The 20108-nt window shown below is 44.8% G+C and overlaps 1 protein-coding gene across 4 annotated transcripts in view; it reads right to left on the bottom strand.

Annotated features, from left to right (window-relative positions):
- The window catches only part of HECW1 (HECT, C2 and WW domain containing E3 ubiquitin protein ligase 1), a 95507-nt gene that overhangs the window by 22810 nt on the left and 52589 nt on the right, over positions 1-20108 (bottom strand). For all 4 annotated transcript variants that reach the window (XM_074199235.1, XM_074199232.1, XM_074199233.1 and 1 more), the window contains 8 exons: positions 19865-19999; positions 15817-15922; positions 14853-14949; positions 11500-11583; positions 11015-11124; positions 6993-7113; positions 6494-6607; positions 5652-5804 (listed from right to left, as the gene is read on the bottom strand). In XM_074199235.1, the coding sequence (XP_074055336.1) occupies positions 5652-5804; positions 6494-6607; positions 6993-7113; positions 11015-11124; positions 11500-11583; positions 14853-14949; positions 15817-15922; positions 19865-19999 (920 nt within the window). The remainder of the gene's footprint in view (positions 1-5651; positions 5805-6493; positions 6608-6992; positions 7114-11014; positions 11125-11499; positions 11584-14852; positions 14950-15816; positions 15923-19864; positions 20000-20108) is intronic.

The raw sequence follows: 20108 nt of genomic DNA, 5'->3' as shown, positions 1-20108 counted from the left end.
CTGGGCTCTCCATGGTTGGAGGACTGGGATCCAAGGGCTGACCAAATGGTAGCCTTTAGGCAGATGTCCAGCAATGGCCTTGGGCTAGGCTGGGACCAGTCTGAGGTGAAACTTGCCCATTACCAATGAGCCCAATGAGCTATTTTAGCTTCTGCAACCATGAAGACTGTCTACAGAAATGTAGAGATGATGATGATGATCTCATGGGTGAAAGGATCATGCACACCATGGAAGTCCTGGGTCTTTGAATGATTAAGATAATGTAGAGATTTTCGGGGGGGGGGGGAAATACCCAACAGAGCTCTGTTCTTTGTAGAGATGACTGTGTAGTACAATTATTATAGCACTCAATTGAGTTTGAATCTGGTCTCTGTAAAATGAATAATGAGACTAGATATCTTCTAGTTCTGGATGACTTTTGCCTTTTCTTTTAACCTAAAAATGACCCTTGGATGGGGTGGGGTGAGGGTGGCACAGTTGACTTTCTCTGCTGTGATTCCAACTATATGATGAAAATCTTAGGACAATGGTATCCTCCCCCAAAGCCCTCTTGGTCAGTGGGGAGGGAGGTCAAAGCTTGGAGCAAATCTTAGCCTCTTGGCTTCTTCCATCCACCACAAGGTGCTGATGATCCTAGAGTTTGTTGCTGACCACATCAAAGGAACAGAGTCACAGGACTTCAAAGAGGAGAAATCCAGTATCACCACTGAGACTTCTTAGAGAAATATCCCTCTCTAATTCTGATGAAGTACAAATGGCCACTCCATACAAACAGACCACTCAGAAACCTTTGACCACTTTGGCTGTTGTAGATAACTCACAGAACATGCACCTAACCAAACCAAATATGGCACCCACTGTCAGATACTAAAGAATCTCCTAAATGTCAAACATTCTGCATTCTTTTTATCTCCCTTGGACTGAGAGATTGCTTTGGGGGGTTCATTCAGGATAGGGAAAGCCCAGCTGTCCAAGCTCCTTGAAATAAGTCCTCAAGGAGTTGGAGGAAGACTTGGGTTTGATGTGAAAGCAGGAATTTCTTGAATTCCTGATGAGTCTTTCCTAGATTTGGCACCATTATCAGCAGAACAGGACAAAATAGGATGCTAAGACTGAAGCTTCTGATATTCCATTTGCCAAGGGCACCATAATATTCCACTGGGAAAAGACCATTTTCATTTTAGGAAGGTAAAGATCAAACAATGAGATGCCCTGGCCACTGAACCCAATGGTCTTTTCCCAGTGGAATGTTATGGCACTATTAGAAAGTTATGATAAAAATATCTTCTGTGATGTTGATGATATGAATTAATCCCCCTCTAGCCATTAGGAAATTTTTCCTTCTATTCAATCCCCAAATCTCCTCCTTGAAAAGTTCCATTTATCATTCCCTGTTCTGCTCCCTAGGGCCAAATTGGACAAAGCTCATTCCCCTCTCATCTGACAGTCTTTCCAATACCCTAAGGCTATCACTGGGTCTTGGGAAAGTCTCCTTTTCTTCCGGCCAAGTCATCCCTAGATGGTTTCCCATTAGGCTGAAGTTTAAAAACTCTCCCATAGAGTCCCATTGGGTTAATGTGGACAATGTCAAGAGCCTTGAACCACTTTGAGAGGGGACCTTCTCTTGAGTGAGGGGCAACCTGGCTCAGGTTCACAGGACCAGGGATCTGTCCAGAAAGAGCCCTGCAGCTTGTCTATGGACTCAATCTTAAAGTGTAATGGTATCTATGTTTGATTGTAGATGGATTCATTTTTGTTAACTATTTCCCAATGACATTTTAATCTGGTTCTGCCTCCCTCAGGACTCTGGTAGCCCAAATAGGATCCCAGACAACAGAGCCTAGGATTTTGAGTCAGGAAGAGCTGAGTTCCAATCCCGCCTCTGTAAAAACGAGGAATTGAACTCTCTGGCTATTTAGGTCCCCTCCAGTTCCCCACCTCTAGAGCTGTAGGTTCCCAAACTTCTGTTGCTCTGCACTGGAGTGCCTTCCAATGGGCCAAAAGACAAGACTCAGGATTCCTGTTGTTTGCCCCTGCCTCCTGGGAGCAGCCTCCAGGCTCCCACAAGCTCACATTCCAGCTCTGCTGGTCGGACAACATTCTTGGGATTCTCCCTCTGACAAAGTTCTCCTGGCCAGACCCACCCAGTGCCTGGAGGCCTTTGCTGGGCTCCAGCTCCCAGCCACTGGCTTGGTAAACTGACCTAGGTGGTTGGGCCAAGTCTCCCTTCAGTGGTGGCAGGGGCCCCTCCCAGCTCCCTCCCTCCCCTGCCTGGGGTGGGGTGGGGGGCTCTCCATGGGAGAAGCCTCCTAGCTTTGTCTGGGCTTGTCCCTCATCAGCAGAAGGACTCATGTGCCCTGTCCTCCTCCCCACTGATTGGGAGGACAGGAGGAAGGTTCCTGCATTCACCCCCATTTCTGAATCCCTTTTCACATAAGACTAGACAGGACCCCAGCAGTGCTCTTGGCTGACCCCCAAATTCATCTTAAAGATGGGAAAACAGAGGTTCCTTAACAGGGTGTGAGGGGCTAAGCAACAGTGCCAAACCAGGGTCCCCAACTCCGAGGTTAGAATTCTTTCCCCTCCTATATCATGCCATCTCCCTTCCAGCAGCCCCGTGGAGTGGGCACTAGGAGGGGCAGCCTTTGGACAGTCAGGGATTTAGTATTTCCTTAGATAGGTACTGACTGAACTATATGACCCTAGACAAGTCACTTCATTTCTGAGTCTCAGTTTCTTCACACACACACACACACACACAGAGAGAGAGAGAGAGAGAGAGAGAGAGAGAGAGAGAGAGAGAACAGTTTGCAAAATCTAAAGCACAACATCAATGGGAGCTTCTGTGAGAATAGTGAATGGTCATTTCCATTTTATAAATGAGGAAACTGAGACTTGGAAAGTTTCATCAATTTGTCCATAGTCTGTGTTTTGTATTTATCTATCTATGTGCATGAGATAAATAGGATATTAGCCCTTTCAAGGCAGGGATGACTTCACTTTTGTCTTTGTCTTGTCTCCAGCACAGTTTTTTCTTTTCTTTCTCTCTTTTCTTTTCTTTTCTTTTCTTTTCTTTTCTTTTCTTTTCTTTTCTTTTCTTTTCTTTTCTTTTCTTTTCTTTTCCTTTTCTCTTCTCTTCTCTTCTCTTTTCTTTTCTTGCAAGGCAATGGGGTTAAGTGACTAAGCTAGGTAATTATTAAGTGTCCAAGGTCAGATTTGAACTCAGGTCCTCCTGACTCCAGGGCCATTCTCTATCCACTGTACCACCTAGCTGCCTCTCCAGCACAGTTTTAAAGATAAGATTTGAACCCAGGGCTCTAATGCCCAGGACTCATTCCATGGCACTACTCTGCCTCCCATGACAGGTTCTTGGATAGGTGACAATCAAAGCTTCTTCCATTCCTTTGGGATCACTCAGGACAGAGAGCTTGAAATAACCATTTTTCCTCCTCTTCATTTGAAAGGGCCCAAAGAGTCACCATTCTCCTTCCACTGGGATCTCAACACAGGAACTACCCAAACTACAAGGATGCCCATCAGACCATCCCCAAGACTCTGGTTTCTCAGAGGCAGCTTCTGCTAAGTGTGCTGGAGGCTGTGGGGGCTGTTTCTCCCTTTACTCCCACCTCTGCCTCATCCCAAGTTCCAGTCTGAGGAATCCATAAGGAGACTTGGCATCATATTAGAGCCTCCAGGGAGATGACAGCACTTTATGTACTGCCTGTATTATCACAGGAGCTGTTGGGGGTGGTAGTGGGGGGATTAGCATCATCTGTGCACCTGGCCCAGAAAGTCTACTGGAGCTTTCTGTGGACACGCTGCAAGCAGAATTTCTTTCAAGCTAATTGAGACCTTGAACTCAGTTTAGATAGAGAACACAAATCTAGAGTTGGCAGGACTTGAGAGCCAGTCAGCCTGACCGACCAAAAGGAATTTCTTCTTCCCTTATTCTTGTAAGAGGGCCGTTCCTCTCAATTCAGCCCTTCAAACATGCTCATGCTACAGAACAAACACTGACACGAGATGATGCTTTCTTTCTAGTTCTGCTTTCAGTGACCTGATCCAAAGCAAGTGGTCCTTGTAGGACCAACAATTGGTTGGGAGCAGAAACCACTTATCTCCAAAGACCCAATTTCTTTTCCTTTCCAGAAACTGAACATTGTAGAGTCTTTGGTGACACTGAGGGAGACCAGGGATCCCTCCAGACCCTGACTTGGGTGTTGCTGCCCAATCTCCCCTGGCACAGGCCAGGGGAGTTCTTTTCTCAGTTAGTCTCTCTGAGCTCTCTGTAGGTCTCTGTTCCCGGGCTTTCTCTCACTGGGAAGTTCCTTGGGAGACTTACTCACAGAGAGAACCTGGAGGAACCCATTCCTTGGTGCTTTCAATCCACTGTGCTCTCCAATCTTTTAGAACAGGATGTTCAATTATAACTTCTCTCCAGAACCCCCAGTTCTATCAGAAAATGTCTTGAATGGGGCAGCTAAGTGGTGCAGTGGATACAGCATCCTCCCTGGAGTCAGGAGGACCTGAGTTCAAATCCGGCCTCAGACACTTAATAATTGCCTAGCTGTGTGACCTTGAGGAAGTCACTTAACCCCACTGCCTTAAATAAAAAAAAAGTCTTGAACAACAATACACATATCTTAAGAGAGAAATGGAAGGTTTGCCCAACCCCAGTAGAAATCAGACTTCATCCTGGCTATTTGAAACCTTGGGCTGAATTTTCTTAGGGGAATTAGCCCCTAAAATCCCATGGAATAACTAAGAAAGTGGGGTGTCTATGGAGGAAGTAGGGCAGGGAGGAATTCCCACAGCCCACATACCCATCAGATCCTTGCCGGGTGAGTCTGGGATGTCCACATTCTGTAGTTTATCTAACACTATCCTCCCTTCTTCTCCCCCTCAAAACTCAGAACCTTAATTTATACCATATCTGTTTCCAGTTGTTCACATGTTCCCAGGGGTGCCATTCTATGGGGAAAACCTGTCTCCTCCAGTAGACGAAGGTCACAGAATCTGAGAGGTGGAAGGGACCGCAGCAACCTTCTCTTCCAGGCTAATCCCAAAAGAGCTTCCTACCATTATGTATCTGACAAGTGGTCATTCAGCCTCCACCTGAGACGTCAGAGGAGGGACAAACCCACGCTGTCCCACAGCAATCAAGTATTTATTAAGTGCCTACTGTATGACAAACACTGGACTAGACCCCAAGGGCACACAGGTAAGAGAGCGACAATCCCTGACCTCAGTGATCTTATAGTCTTGCTGAAGGAACAATCTATGCTATCTATCTATATTGCTATAGAATGAATGTAAAAACAACATTTTCCATGGCACCAAAGCCCAAAGCTCCCCTACAACAACTTTGAGTTCTGTCTCGGGGTCAGGAAGAACAGGCTGTCTCCCTCCTCCCATAGCGGCCCATGCCATTGCTTGGACATAGTTATCCCACCCCTGCCAGCTTTGCTTTCAGATCCTTCAGGAAGACTGCTTATCTCACCCGACATTGCTCTCCCTGACCCTGAACCCTCCATAATGTTGGCTTCAGGGCTCATCCTCCCAATAGCCCCCACACAACTGGTTTCTCACTCCCTCCATCCCCACCCAAATGATATGTAAACACAAAAGGGGCAGCAAGAGGAAGACTGTACCATTCAAGATGATTTTCCACAAAGGCAGACATGGGACTGATCTGGACTGTATACGTGTCATTAGCAGAATACTCGAAGAGGCCGTAATATGGGTTGAAGAGCTCCTGAGATAGAAGGAAGAAGAACTCTCTCGAGGGTCCACTGTAGTCCAGGCTGGAACAAAAGCAGAGGGTGGGTCATTCTCTTGGCTCACACTGAAAGCCGAATTTCTCAAGGTCTGGGGCTATCATTTTTGCTTTTCTGATTTCTGAGGGCAGAGTGCATGGCAACTATAACCTTGGTCCCTTTGTGGAGGGGTGCATTATCATTTAGCATGCCTTGGAGGGCTCCAGCAGTAGGCAGAGTTACCTACACTGGATGGGCAGAGGAGGAGATGGCTCCTCAACCTTGACAGTCACTTTCTTAGAGCCTGAAGATGCCAAAGAGGAACATGGGATTTTGAAAACCTATATTCTCCAAAAGTATCCATGTTTTCCTCAGGGTGGGCCCTCCTTTTCCTGATGGATGGCAGCCTTGCATTGTCATAGTGGGCAGCTAAATAAGTCAAGTGCCCAATGGTTAACTTCTTTGTGGTGAGCCTACAGAATTAAACTTGGTTGATCCTTGCCAATAGATACATAGTTACATGATACCTTTTCAGACTGGGTACCCCTGGTTTCTGCCTGAAGAGCCCAAGGACAGATATGCTAAAACAAACCCTCAAAGTACTCTGCCCTGAGTTGGGGCAAAGCCTCAGAGCCATCCTGAGCTGCTCCCACTTCAACTGCCTGTTCTCTTGAGGGTCCCTCGGCCCTCTTCTGCCTCCCATGCTGGGTTTCAGGACAAAGTGGCTGGCATCCTACCCCTCCTCTCCCACAAATGTGATGTAGAGCTTGTTCCGCTGGAGTTCTTTACGGGAATAGGCCATCACTTGGTTGAAGGTTCCTTCCAGCAAGTGGTCCCGTCGTATAATGAGCCTAGTAAAGATACAGAAGCAGCATGGTGGAGCCCTTGGAGGCAGAGCACCTACCTACAGGTTAATAGAGAACCTCCAGGCTTCTATCTTCTCTGTCTCCCTCCCCTGTCTTCAAATCAAGTCAAAAAGCATTTATTAAGTGCTTACTGAATACCCTGGGGCCCTGTTTCTCTCCCACTTTCTAGCCTCCGTGTTGTCTTGCCCCCAATAAAGTGTGAGTCCCTGGAAGGGCAGAAACTGTTTGGTTCCTATTTTATCCTGAGCACTTAGCATAGTGCTGACCCATAGCAGGCACTTGATCAATATTATTGAATTGAAAATTTGAATTATCGGCAAGGTCTGCAGAGCTTGCCAATGGAGGCGGATGGCAGCATTCAGATACTCACTTTATTTTCCCTGGACCCTGCCCAAATCCTTTGGCTTCAAGTTTTCGGTAAAAATTTCTGAGCTTGGCTTCAAAGTCTCTCCTATAGGGTGAGGGTGCTCTCACACTGGCTCTCTGCAAGCCTATGAGACAAAACCAAGAATCTTTAAAATAGTTTTTTGAGGGAAAAGACTTTAAAATATTATTTAGGTACTTTTTTAGACCATAGTCATTCTCTGTAGAATGCTTCTGTCTAACAAAGAAGCCTAGTAAAACAGTGACTATGCCTGCTGTTGCAGACATCATTCCTCATTCATTTTCCTGACTTCTCTGCAGAGAGGGGAGATGTCGATCATTGGGAGGAGGTTGGTTCAGTTGGAAAAGGAAGGAATTACAGGTTTGCCATAGGTACAGCCATTCATCTTGTTGGTATCAGAAGGTAGATTCAGAAGAAATGGGTTTCACAGAAAGGTCTATTTAGGCTTAAGGATGAGAAAACTTCCCAAACAATAGAATTATCCAGCCTTGGAATAACCCACTGTGGGAGGCAATAGGTTGGTGACATAGCCTGGTTAGGCTGTGGCCATGGATGGGATGTAGGGGTTTCTTTGGGGGAGGGGTTAGGCTAGAGGCCTCAGGGGCTCCTTGCACATCTAGATTTCATGACTCTCTTCATCATACATAAAAGAAGTATAAGCTGAAAACATGAACTGCCCTCACCTTCTGACTTCTGGACGAACAGTTAATGGCACTGGACTAAAATGGAAAAATGAATGAGAACAGGGGAAAACCTCACCCAGGAAATATCTTACAAAGTTGTAATTACAATGTTCACATTCAAGGGAAAGTAAGCAAGGACATCTATAAAGAATTCAGAGATGCACAAGAAAAATAATACCAAGTAATTATACAGCACTTTCATTTTTGAACTTTTTATTTTTTTATTTTTATTTTTTAGGTCTTTGCAAGGCAAATGGGGTTAAGTGGCTTGCCCAAGGCCACACAGCTAGGGAATGATTAAATGTCTGAGACCAGATTTGAACCCAGGTACTCCTGACTCTAAGGCCGGTGCTTTATCCACTGTGCCACCTAGCCGCCCCATTTTTGAACTTTTTAAAACACATATTATCTCATTTTATTCTTTTAACAACCCAGGATCATACAGCGAGGAACCATTTGAGGCTGGGTTTCAATCCAAACCTTCCTCACTCCATTAGCAAGTTGTGTACACTGTACCACCGGCTGAGAAGACTCTTAGGAATGATTCTGGAGTTAAACATACAGAAGTAGGAAAACAATCTACACGGTGATTACAGTCACATAACCACAAAGAAGAAAACCCTGAAGCTGACTGGTTTGTAATCAGAGAGGCTGAGCTTGGTCCTGGGAAAGAGGTAAAAAAATGTATCACTCTCTCTTCTCTGCAAAGGTGGTTGACTACTGGGGGGGGGGGGTGTATACTCCCTATATATGCATACCTTGGCAAGGAGAGAGGGCATTTAAGAAATGAGAGTGATTGAGAAATGATGAGCAGGACAGTTTCAGAAAAACCAGGGAAGACTTGTATGAACTGATGCAAAGTGAAGTGAGTGGAACCAGAAGACCATTGTACATAGTAACGATATTGTCTTCATAATCAACTATGAATCACTTAGCTACTCTGATTGTTACAGTAATCCATGACCATTCTGGAGGACTCATTATAGAAAAGATTAGCCACCTCTAGAGAGAGAACTGGTGAATTCTGCGTGCAAATGAAGCATAATTTGAAAAATTTGTTTATTTTTCTTGCTTTTTTGTAACATGGCTAATAAGCAAATATATTTTGCAAAATTTCACATGTATAATTGATAGCATATTGCTTGCTTTCTCAATGTGGGAGAGAAGGGTTGGAAAAGGGAAAGAATTGAGAACTCAAAATTTAAAAATAAATAGTGGCTCTAAAAATATTAAAAAAAGAAATGAAAGTAATGTGAGAAGAGATATAAATACACCTTTTCTACAAAAATTCAAAGAGGAAAATGGTTATAGTGCAAATCTACAAATCTTGTCAGTTCTAGTGAACTACACAATGGAAATGACTTCTTCCTTTTCAACTTCTCTGTCTGTCTTCTGTCTGTGTCTGTCTGTCTGTCTCTCTCTCTCTGGTTTTTGCAAGGCAATGGGGTTAAGTGGCTTGCCCAAGGTCACACACCTAGGTAATTATTAAGTGTCTGAGGCCAGATTTGAACTCAGGTACTTCTGACTCCGAGGCCAGTACTCTATCCACTGTACCACTTAGCTGCCCCCAACCTGTCTCTTACATTAGATGCCTTTGCCCATCTTTCTTCTCCTCCTCCTCCTATTCCTTCTTCTCCTCCTTCCTTCCTTCCTTCTCCTCCTTCTTTCTTATTCCTTCTCCTCCTCCTCCTCCTCCTCCTCTTCCTCCTCCTCCTTCTAGGCAATGAGATTAAGTGACTTCCCAAGGTCATACAGATAGATAATTATTAAGTCGGATTATTAGGTCAGATCTGAATTCAGGTCCTCCCAGTTCCAGAACTGGTGCTCTATCCACTGCCCCCCCCACCTTCTTCTCTGAGCTTTCTTAATACAACTTGTTTCTCATTCGCCTCCTACATCTGACTACACCTTCTCAGTCTCCTTTGCTGGGTCATCATTTAACAAAATCTCTTAATTAGAGGTGTCACCCAAGACTCCATCCTAGACGGCTAATCCTCTCTCCACTCACTATTCCGGTGGCCTGTTCAGCTCTCGTGGGTTTAATTATCATCTCTATGTAATGACTTCAAGACCTACATATCCAGATAGATCTCCATATCCTAAACTTCAGGCCTCCATCACCAGTTGCCTACTGGACATTTCAAACCAAATGTCCCAGCATCTTCTTGAACTTGACATGTTTGCAATCAAACTCTGAGAACAGACTCCAAACTTTGTGTGGGAATGGAGCCAAGCTTCAGTTAGCAGCCTCATCCTACAGAAACAATGCAAAGGCTGACTTATAAATACATTGTGTGGATTCTGAAATTGATGGAGCAGACCCACTGGAAACACCCCCTCTTCTACCCACCCTGCCTACCAGCCAACCCCCATCAGAAGCCATGCTGGGACTGAGGGTCCCTGCCCAGAAAATCGATTCTGTCCCCAGCACTAGCTATACCACCAGAGACAAATCACTCACATCCTCTGTGCCTCGGCATCCTTATCTGTAAATGAGAAAGAGTGCCTGTCACAGAGCTCTTGTGGGGTTGTGATGAGGCTGTCTGTTCTGTTTTAAATCTCATCAATTTCTATAGACTTTCCTGATCCTTTCAACTGCCCCAAATATTGGATATTTATTTTGTCCATGCTTTTATATATACTTTTGTTGTTTCCTTATGAACAGAGGCTTCCTCCATTAGCTTGGGATAGAACACAGTGCCTGCTTAACAAATATTTACTTGTGGGCTGATTGATGAATTGAACCACAGGGACATGGCGCCTATGATGTCTAGAAGCAACCTGGAGCCAACTTTACTTGTTCAGAAGGATACTGATCCTTGAACTCTGCCCCACTGCTCTCTGGGGCCAAGTCAGATAGTTCTGATCCCTTTTCTTTATGAAAACTCATTAATGCCTAGGACACCCTCATGGGCCTCCCAAGTCTTCCTTTCCCAATGCTAAAGTTTTCTCAGTTTTTTCCCTGAATTTTTGGATTGGTGGCAAGGTTAATGGTCTCCTCACAAGTTGGTTGCTCTCTTGTGGGGTCTACTTAACAGCATTCTTCCTCAAAGAGGACACCCAGAGCTGAACCCATCCCCAGACAGGGTCGGACCAGGGCAAATGTAAGGAACCGTCTCCCTGCTCACCGTGGAGTTTGGGAGCTTTGGGTACAAACCTTTGTCGGTGATAATGCTTCTCTGAGGGATGGGACTCCTTCAGTCACAGATCACTACATGCTAGCACAAGGGGGAACCACCAACAAACTCATTAGCCCATTCCCCAGCTTTGTTGAACATCTGGAGAGGTGCAGTTTCCCAGAATGGCTGATGCTCTCAAGCTCACCTGGAGAGTTCTGAGGTGATGAGCAGGGGGAACACCGTGGAGAAAAGCTGTAGCCGGGGTGGAAGGCGGCCTGCAGGGGGACATAGGACATGATCTCTTCTTCAAAGAGGCTGAAAAACAAGGAAAAGACAGGGCTGTCTCTGTCAAGGGCCACTGGGCCCTGATGGAGAATATGAGGCAAGAGCTCTAATGGGCGCCATCTGATCAAGGCAGGGGAGAATACACCTGGGTATTTCCAAATCTTCCCCACCAGGATCTCAGAGCCTGAGGACTGCTAAGTACTAATTAACGCTCCCACAAAATTCCCACCAGATGTTGTCATTTGGTCGTTTCTAAACTTTGGCTTTGGAGAAAGCCCCAAACAAAGAAAGAGGAGGGTTTGGACTGGACTTCAGTCTCCTGTCCCCTCTCTAGAGCCTGGCTCCATGGAAGGGGGTCTGTCCTGTGGATTCATCAGCTCTGGTCCAGGATCCATGGGCCCTTACCTTAGCAGGATGACTAGATCTGCATCACAGGACAGCTTTTCAAGCCCATGGGTACCCTCTGTGCGAATATAGTGGATCTTCTCCCTGTGGTGGCAGACACCAGAAGGAAGCATTCAGTCTCATAGCCCAAGTCAATGAATCCATCCCTCCTCTTGCTCCTTCTTCCCAATGCAGCTGCATTCATAGTCACACACCCAATGTGTTTTCTAGTTAGCAAAGACAATTCTATGTCAAACATCCTACCAGGGTTTAGGAGTCTTCTTGTTTCCCCATCATAATGTATATTTATTTCAAAATACATTTTGTTGATGTCTTCTATTTTGATAACACTACATTTTCATCTATGTGCATGTAGATATGTAGATTGATCTCTCTCTCTCTCTCTCTCTCTCTCTCTCTCTCTCCTTCTTATAAATTATCCTATTAGAATATGAGCTCCTTAAAAGTATATATTATCTTAAAGGTACATCAAAAGTGATCAAAAATGCTTCTTGGGGGCGGTTAGGTGGCACAGTGAATAGAGCACTGGCCCCGGAGTCAGGAGGACCTGAGTTCAAATCTGGACTTAGACACTTAGTAATTCCCTAGCTGTGTGGCCTTGGGCAAGCCACTTAACCCCATTGCCTTGCAAAAAAAACAAAAGAACATGCTTCTTGTCTAGAAACCTAATAGATGATAAGGTTATCTATGAATATGGAAGCGAAGTATTTGCTGTTGTCACAGAGTGTAAAAAAGAACAGAAAATACAATTCAGAAATAGTAATTTCGTTCACAAAAGAGTCTGAAATGCTATTTGGGGTTCCTCCTCTTGCAAAGAAGTGGGAGGAGGGGCAGAAGGCAGAAGCTGCCCCTTGTCTCTCAGGATTGGCTGGAGCATTGCAGAGCATCTCTCACTTTCGAACAAGCACCTTTTCCCTCTGAAAAGTGGACATATGAGATAACAGTTAAGATCCCAGAGAACTGAAGGGACCTCAGAGACCATCCCGTCCATTCCCTTCATTCTATAGATCAAAAACCTGGCGTTCAAAGAGGGAGAGAGATTAGTCCAGGTCACGTATGTGGTAAGTGGAAAAGCCAAGTTCATTGTTACAGTTTCTGCCCCTGGCCCACTCTGCTGAAGTCCATTTTGCTTTCTGGAGGGCTCTAGGCGGGTGTGAGGGTATAATGGGAGCAGCAAACGCATTTGGCCGGGCCAGTGATGCTGGACCCCTCTACCCAAAGACAGTTGATCTCCTGGGAAAGAGAACTGATCCCACCTACTGGCAGTTCTGGACTACTACAGGGAGGAAATCAGGTTCTGGGCAAGACCCAGAGAGAGTCAGGATAGCTCCTGAGGACTACAGGAGATGGGCCTGAAGATAGAGAAAAATGGGGGTGTTGACCATGATAGGGAGCAGGGACCCCAGATATCTCCTCTTAGAGGGGCTCAGTGAGCAGCTGAAAGGATGGGGAAGTAGGGATCTACTCTGGAGCTGCTATCCTTGTGAGTGAGCAGAGGGAGGCCAGAGGGACTGTGGAAAGTGGAAGTGACAAACCCTCTACTTCCTTTGCTTTAGCCACAACCAGTGAAAGTGTTGGGAGGGTTCAAGAGAAAACCTAGCCCTCGTGTTGGGGCCTGGGGGAGAGTTTTCTGTGGGATATGATGCCTATTCATGAAGCTTCTCAAGTGGGGGGGGTTGTCTACACCTCTGTGCTTGTGAGAAGAGCTGCCCATGCGGGGATCCTCCAATAAAGTTATCAGATTAATTAGGTGGGGCAGGGAAAGGAGAAGCCTTTTGGGCAGCCCTTCCTAGAAGCATTTTCAATCACTTTCTATGTACCTTTAAGATAATATGTACTCTTAAGGAGCTCATATTCTAATAGGATAATTTATAAGGGGGAGAGAGAGAGAGAGAGAGAGAGAGAGAGAGAGAGAGAGAGAGAGACCTCTGATCCAAGGGTTACCATCAGCTTTTTGTACTGCCTGGATACCTTGAGGATAGAGGGAACTTTTCCTATATCTGATTACTTCTGGTTTAGTAAATGAGTAACATTTTATTAATGTTTAATTCTGTCTCTTAGGATGACTAAGCTACTTCTGCCCTCTCCAGCCCCATTCCTGTCCTAGGGAGAGTGGTGTCAGGTTTGATAAAGTTCCTCCATGATCAGGTTCATCTTTCATAGCACCAGGTCTCAATCTATGAAAGAATATCATAAAATCATAGAGCTGGGTGGTTGGCTGCTCTAGCCCTCTTATTTAAAGAAGATGAAACTGAGGACCAGAAAGGATCCCAGAATCTCTGGGCTGAGGGGAGAATAACAAAAGTCCCCTCTATGATATCCCTAACAAGTCGTCATCCATCCTTCTTAAAAATATAGATTGTTGATATCGTTTTTGTCACCCAGCATCTTCTTTTGAAGACCTTCAGGAAGAGGGAACCCCCTATTGCCAGAGGCCACTCACCCCACTTTGGGGTAGCTCTCATTGTTAGGAAGTGGTTCCTTGTATCTGGAAGCCCCGTGAAGTAAGGCAGAGTCTATGGAAGATAACCTTGGAGGGACCGGCAGCTAGAAAAAGTTTCCAAGGGTGGTTGCTGTCCTTCACTTTTGAAGAGGACCCACATGATATCACTATGTTGGGGTTCTGGTATGATGTATCTAATTGTAGCTGATTAGCCCAACACAAGCCCAGAACACTTTAGTGGGAGATTTTACAAATTCAATGTAATAACAAGTTTCTGGGTCACTATTGGGCAATGTTTGCCCTTATAATCTCTGGTCTCCACTAAGTACCTCCCTCTCTTTCTCTTGATCAGATTCATAGACTTTTTTGTGAGGTTCAGGTTTCAATGTCTAGTTGACCCTGGTTGCCAACAGATTTGGGGTATGGACAGGTCTGCTAAAGATTATAGGAAAGATGGGGGATTCTTCAGAGTTTCCTCTGCTTCTAATAGCTTTGATCTCTCTGTCTCTGTCTCTGTCTCTGTCTCTGTCTCTGTCTCTGTCTCTCTCTCTCTCTCTCTCTCTCTCTCTCTGTCTCTCTGTCACACACACACACACACACACACACACACACACACACAAACACACTACACATGGCAGTGGCTTTGGAGCCAGAGATCTGAATTTCTATTATCTGTGTGACCATGGGCCAGTCACTTCCCTTGAGGAAGCGAGGCCTAGGCTGGCATGAGGGGTTGTACTGATGTTGTCTGAGATTATTTCTCACTCATACCCATGGTACTTTGGGGTCATTCCACGTGTATCAGGGATTCACTGAGAGGGGTGCAGATGGGGAGCTGGCACTGTGGGTTGGCTCTGAGGATTGCCACCTGGAGAGCCTGAGCTACCGAGGTAAACAAACAGGCCCATACCTGAGTGTGTGGTTCCTGGCCAGGCTTGGCTGGCGCTCTTGCAGCATTTCAAAAATGTTTGGCTGGCGGAGGAAGGCGACAATCTTGTCATTATATGCTGCAGGAGAGAGAACACAGATGGCTTGCTCACTTCAATCTACTGGCCAGAGAATTTTTTCAGATGATAGGAAAAGTGCTGCTTGCCATGAGGCCAGATGTATGCAGAAGCTATGAGATCATCAGTGGAACGCACCATACCAGGGTAGTCATCCTCCAGGGCAGCATTCTATTATTAGTCTGGTTTGAGTTAAATCTACACCAAGGTGGGCCAGGACCAGAGCTGAGGGAGTGGACCCTTCAGTACAGAGAGGGAATCCACCTCCCTTGTATTTCACATTAGGTCTTTGGTACTAATTGGGGTTGGGTGGGGTGTGAGCTGGTTTGCACTTCTGAGGTGGCCCTGGGTTCAAATTCCACTCCACCACTTAGCACCTGAATGACTTTGGCCAAGAGACTGAAATCCATTTGAGACACAGTTTCTTCACTTAAAATGAAGGCTTATACAGGAAGACCTCCAAATTCCCTCTATGTCTCAGACTATGATTTTCCAGTCTTTGAAGATTCCAGAGACAATCATTTGCAGGTAGTGCAGGAAAGCAGAGCAGTAATGTGGGTCCCTCCCCTCGGGAGCCCCAAGCCGCCCCCCTCAACTCCCTCTGCCAGAACCCCCACTGCCTATGATATGCTGCTCGGAGGCAGGCTGGTTTGGGAAAGGCATCTGTGGCACTGTCACCAAGAGAGAAGTTAATGGGTCCACCCGGGGAGAGAAGCCAAGGCCCAGACTTTACCGACATGAAGAGAAGGGCATTGAGGTTGGCAACATGGGGAGTGCAGTGGGGCAGAGAGGTGCTGCCTTGACTGCAGGAAGCCCCAGGTCTCCTGAGGGAAGGAGGCAGCATGGGGCTCTGAGGGGAGGGGGGCTTACCTAGAGGTAATGTCTCGTGGTGATGTTGGCTCCGGATAGCGGCTATGAGGCTGTGTCCAGGTCTGGCCAGAAGGGAAGCACCTCGATTCCGAGAGACTTCCGATGCCTAGTTTTAAAAAAATGAACAAGAGAGCATGCCATTGACCAGTGTCACTGTTCGGTTCCCAATTCGAGGATTCTTTGATCATCTGCTTCGGGGTGGAACAACAGCTGGATCAAGTCATCCTGGCTCAATAAAAGAGTGCATATTATCTTCAAGGTACATAGAAAGTGATTGAAAATGCTTCTAGGAAGGGCTATCCCTTGTGGCCTTAGAGAGCACTAGGGGGCTCCGAGATATTAATTGACTTGCCCAGGTTAAGCCTGACAAATTTAGATCAGAGAGTTGACCTGTTCTTTCAGTCTTTTGGTCATCAAGGTAGCTCTCTGTCTTATGCTTTGTTGATCTCTTCACACAAGTGCTAATAAAGTTTGTCCTTCATTTTCGAAGAAGGCCACCTGATGAACAGATGAATTGTATTTCAGTGAGGGGGACGAGCTGTGCAAAGTCCCCAGTCTCTCTTTCTCTTCCAGAGCCATCGGGTCAGATATGAATCGGGATGACTGGAGATGGCCCCAAGGTTAAGTGACTTGCCCAAGGTCACACAGCTACTAAGTCAAGTGTCTGAGGCCATATTCGAAGTCTTGTCCTCCTATCACCAAGGTCAACATTCTATCCACTATGCCACTTAGCTACCCTTAACACAAGTGCTAAAGGAAAGCATGAATAACAATGTTTTGGAAGAATTTTTGAGGAAAATCAAGTGTCTTAGTCACCTTTTCAACAGGTTATTAACATGCAAATTGAACACTCAAAGTATGGAAGCATTCTCATAATCATGGTTTTTGTTATTCTTGCTATTAATATGGTCAATTATGTTCATAGTTTACCTAATATTGAACCAGCCCAACATTCCTGGTATAAGCCCAGTTTAGTCCTAGTGTATGATGTTTGTGATAATTTCCTTTAGCCTCCCTGCAAATTTTATTTAATTTTTAAATCAACAATCGTTAGGGATATTGGTCCAGAGTTTTCTTTCTCTGTTTTTGATTTTCCTTGGCTTAAGTATCAGGATCATACAAGGAATTTGGTAGGACCACTTCTTTTCCTAGACTTTCTTTCTTTAAAAAATTAATTGTAATTTTCAGTTTTTAATTTTCTTTCTCTCATGTCCTTCTCCCCATGAGTTCAGAATGAAAACCACAGTAACACCTGTTACAAATGTTCATCGTCAAGGAAAACCAATTCCCACATTGACTCTGTTCATAAAAATATGTTCTGGAATCTGCTTTATTTATTTATTTATTTATTAATTATTTATTAAGCTTTCTATCTAGATGCAGACAGCATGTTTCATCATGAACCCTTGGGAACTGGGGTTGATCCTTGTATGGGTTAGATTTCCTAAATCTTTTAAGCTTGCTTATTATTATGGTATTGCTGTTATTGTTTTCTTGGTTCTTGGTTCACTTTGCAACTAAGTCTTTCCTGGGGTGGCTAGGTGGAGCAGTGGATAGAGCACTGGCCCTGGAGTCAGGAGGACCTGAGTTCAAATCCAGCCTCAGACACTTCATAATGACCTAACTTTGTGGCCTTGGGCAAGTCACTTAACCCCATTTGCCCTGCAACCCCCCCCAAAAAAAACTAAGTCTTTCCAGTTTTCTTTGAAACCATACCCTGCATCATTTCATTATATGAATACCCAATAGTATTCCATCACGTCCCCTAATTTCTTTAGCTATCCCCTTTGAATGGGCATCCCCTCAGTTTCTAATTCTTTGCCACCATGAAAAGAGCTGCTAAACTATTTTTGCATATTTAAGTCTCTTCTCTCTTTCTTTGATATCTTTATGGTATAGACCTAGTAGAGGTATCACTAGTCATTCTTTAACTTTTTGGTATATAGTTCCAAATTGCTTTTCAGAATGGCTGGACTGGTAGGGATGAGATAACACACCTATGTTTTGGGGATGTAGCCAAAGCTATACTTAGGGGAAAATTGTTATCTCTAAATATTTTCATCAGTAAAAGAGAGGGTAGATCAGTAAATGGGTAGGGTGTCCGCCAACTGAAAAGATTGTGCTGACTTCATGGTTTGCTTGTGAAACCTGCACAGTCTACTAGCACCATGCAAGAGATGGAATTGCTTCTGTTTGAATTGTCTTAGGAGGATTCTACAGATGCCCTGGTAAGATAAGGTACTGGACCCTGAAGTCCTTTTCTTGAGCTGAATTGCCAAACGTTCAAACTCTACTGCAGAAAGTGCAATTCTGAGGGGCTGGCCATGTTGTTTGAATACCAAATAGACATTGGCCTGAATGGAGAAACAGCACAAGGCAAGTGCTCACACAAAAGTCTGGAGAAATGGTATAAAGACACTCTTAAGATCTCTGGAGAATGTTAGTATTGATTGTGAGACATGGGAGATGCAGGCACAGATTCATACCATCAAAGAGGATGCTATTCTTTAGTATCATAAAGGAAATGTGAGATGTGAAAATCTAGAAACATCTCTCTCAAATATTCAAATGAATTATTTATACCCAACCTGTGGAAGAGCCTTCTGAGCCAGTCACATGCTGCATATCATGATGTCATTGGTCCTCTTCAGTACAAAGGATCAGCCACCACCACCACCACCACTCTCAGGTTCTTGGTCTCATTATACTCCCTCTACAACCCTTGTTAGTTTTGAGGGGCTCTATATATCCTCATGATTCTGACTCAGACTTTTTGGTACTTGAATATTTTCTCTCACCTTTTTCTTTGACCTGGGAACTCTGTGTTTTGGCTATAAAGCTCCTGAAAATTTTCATTTTGGGTCTTTTTTTCAGGAGATTACAGAAATCTTTTGATTTCAACTTTAACCTTTGGTTCTATGATATTAAAAAAGATGTGTTGAAATATCACATCTAGGATTTTTTTGTTGCTGTTATGGATTTCAGGAAGTCCACTAAATCTTAAATTAGCTCTTCTTGATCTATTTTTTCAGACTTTTGACTATTTTCTTGATTTCTTTTACTTTATTTCTCTATGTCTCTCTCTGTATGTCTCTCTCTCTGTATGTCTCTCTCTCTGTATGTCTCTCTCTCTCTCTCTCTCTCTCTCTCTCTCTCTCTCTCTCTCTCTATCCTTCAGTTAGATAACAAAATATTGTCCACTTGTCCAGCTAGAACTTTTGCTCTTTCTGAAATCTTGTCCTGGTGCCACCAAAGTGAATAGAAAGAAAGTCCCCTGTCCTGGCAGACTTGAGCATTGACAGAAACTCATCTGGCTGGAATGATGCTTCCTCAGGCTTCTTCCATTGGGAAGACAAAAACCTATCTCTATCCACACTGGGGAAAAAAGTGATTTAAATTGCTTTCAGATGAGTTTTCAGTTGATTACCAGGAAAATCATCCCATAACATTAAGTGGTCACTTATTATGCCACCTTACATGATTGGGAACATGGCTCATCCCAGAATATTGGAGATGAAAGGGAGCTTTTTGTGCTTCTAAATCACCCTAGATCTGAGCAAGAATCTCCTTTTACATGTGAGCCAAGAAGTCATCAAGCCTATGCTGAAAATCCTTTCCTGATGGACAGTTCACTTCCTGACCTGACAGCTCATTTCATATTATGGCAGCCCTCCATCTGCTTGGGTATCCTCTCTTCTAAACATTCTCCCAACTCATCAATATCCCCCCCAGCTCCACTGGTAAGGTTTTCTACATTTTCTATTGACTTCTCTACCTGCATGTAGCCTCTGTTAGATATAAACTCTTCAAAGGAAGAACCTGTTTCATGTGTGTGTGTTTTTTACCTAGGACACTGCCACATATAGGAAGTCTAATTGGATTAGATATTATTAAGTGTCATATGGTCAAGATGATGGCTTCTAGGTTCCCAGGTGATGTGGAAGAAGCTTGATAGAAGGGAGAAAGTCACTACTCCATTGCCCTCTCCCCTCCACCCCCCCCAGAAGTGAGTTCTGCCGTTGCATTTCCTAGGGCTGGGTGGACTCACCTCCCCAGCGCTGTAGCTGCGCAGTCGTTGGAGATGCTGCCTGTGGGTCAGGTGGTTGGGTAGACGTCCATTCTGAAGAGGGATTCGGGGGTCAATGAAAGTGGTTGCTCGGCTGTTGTGGTCCACAAAAAATGACTGCCAGAGGGAAAGAAAAATCCAACCTATATTCAGCAGAAGAGCCACAAGAACATGCAAGCATTGGGGCCCTGGCCGTCTTCTCCCCCGGTCTCTAACTTTCATGTAT

This window comes from Macrotis lagotis, chromosome 8 (genome assembly GCF_037893015.1).
Source record: "Macrotis lagotis isolate mMagLag1 chromosome 8, bilby.v1.9.chrom.fasta, whole genome shotgun sequence".
In the NCBI taxonomy this organism is placed as follows: Eukaryota; Metazoa; Chordata; class Mammalia; order Peramelemorphia; family Peramelidae; genus Macrotis; species Macrotis lagotis.
The sequence above is the reverse complement of the archived record's forward strand: the minus strand, read 5'-3'. Positions and strand labels throughout refer to the sequence as shown.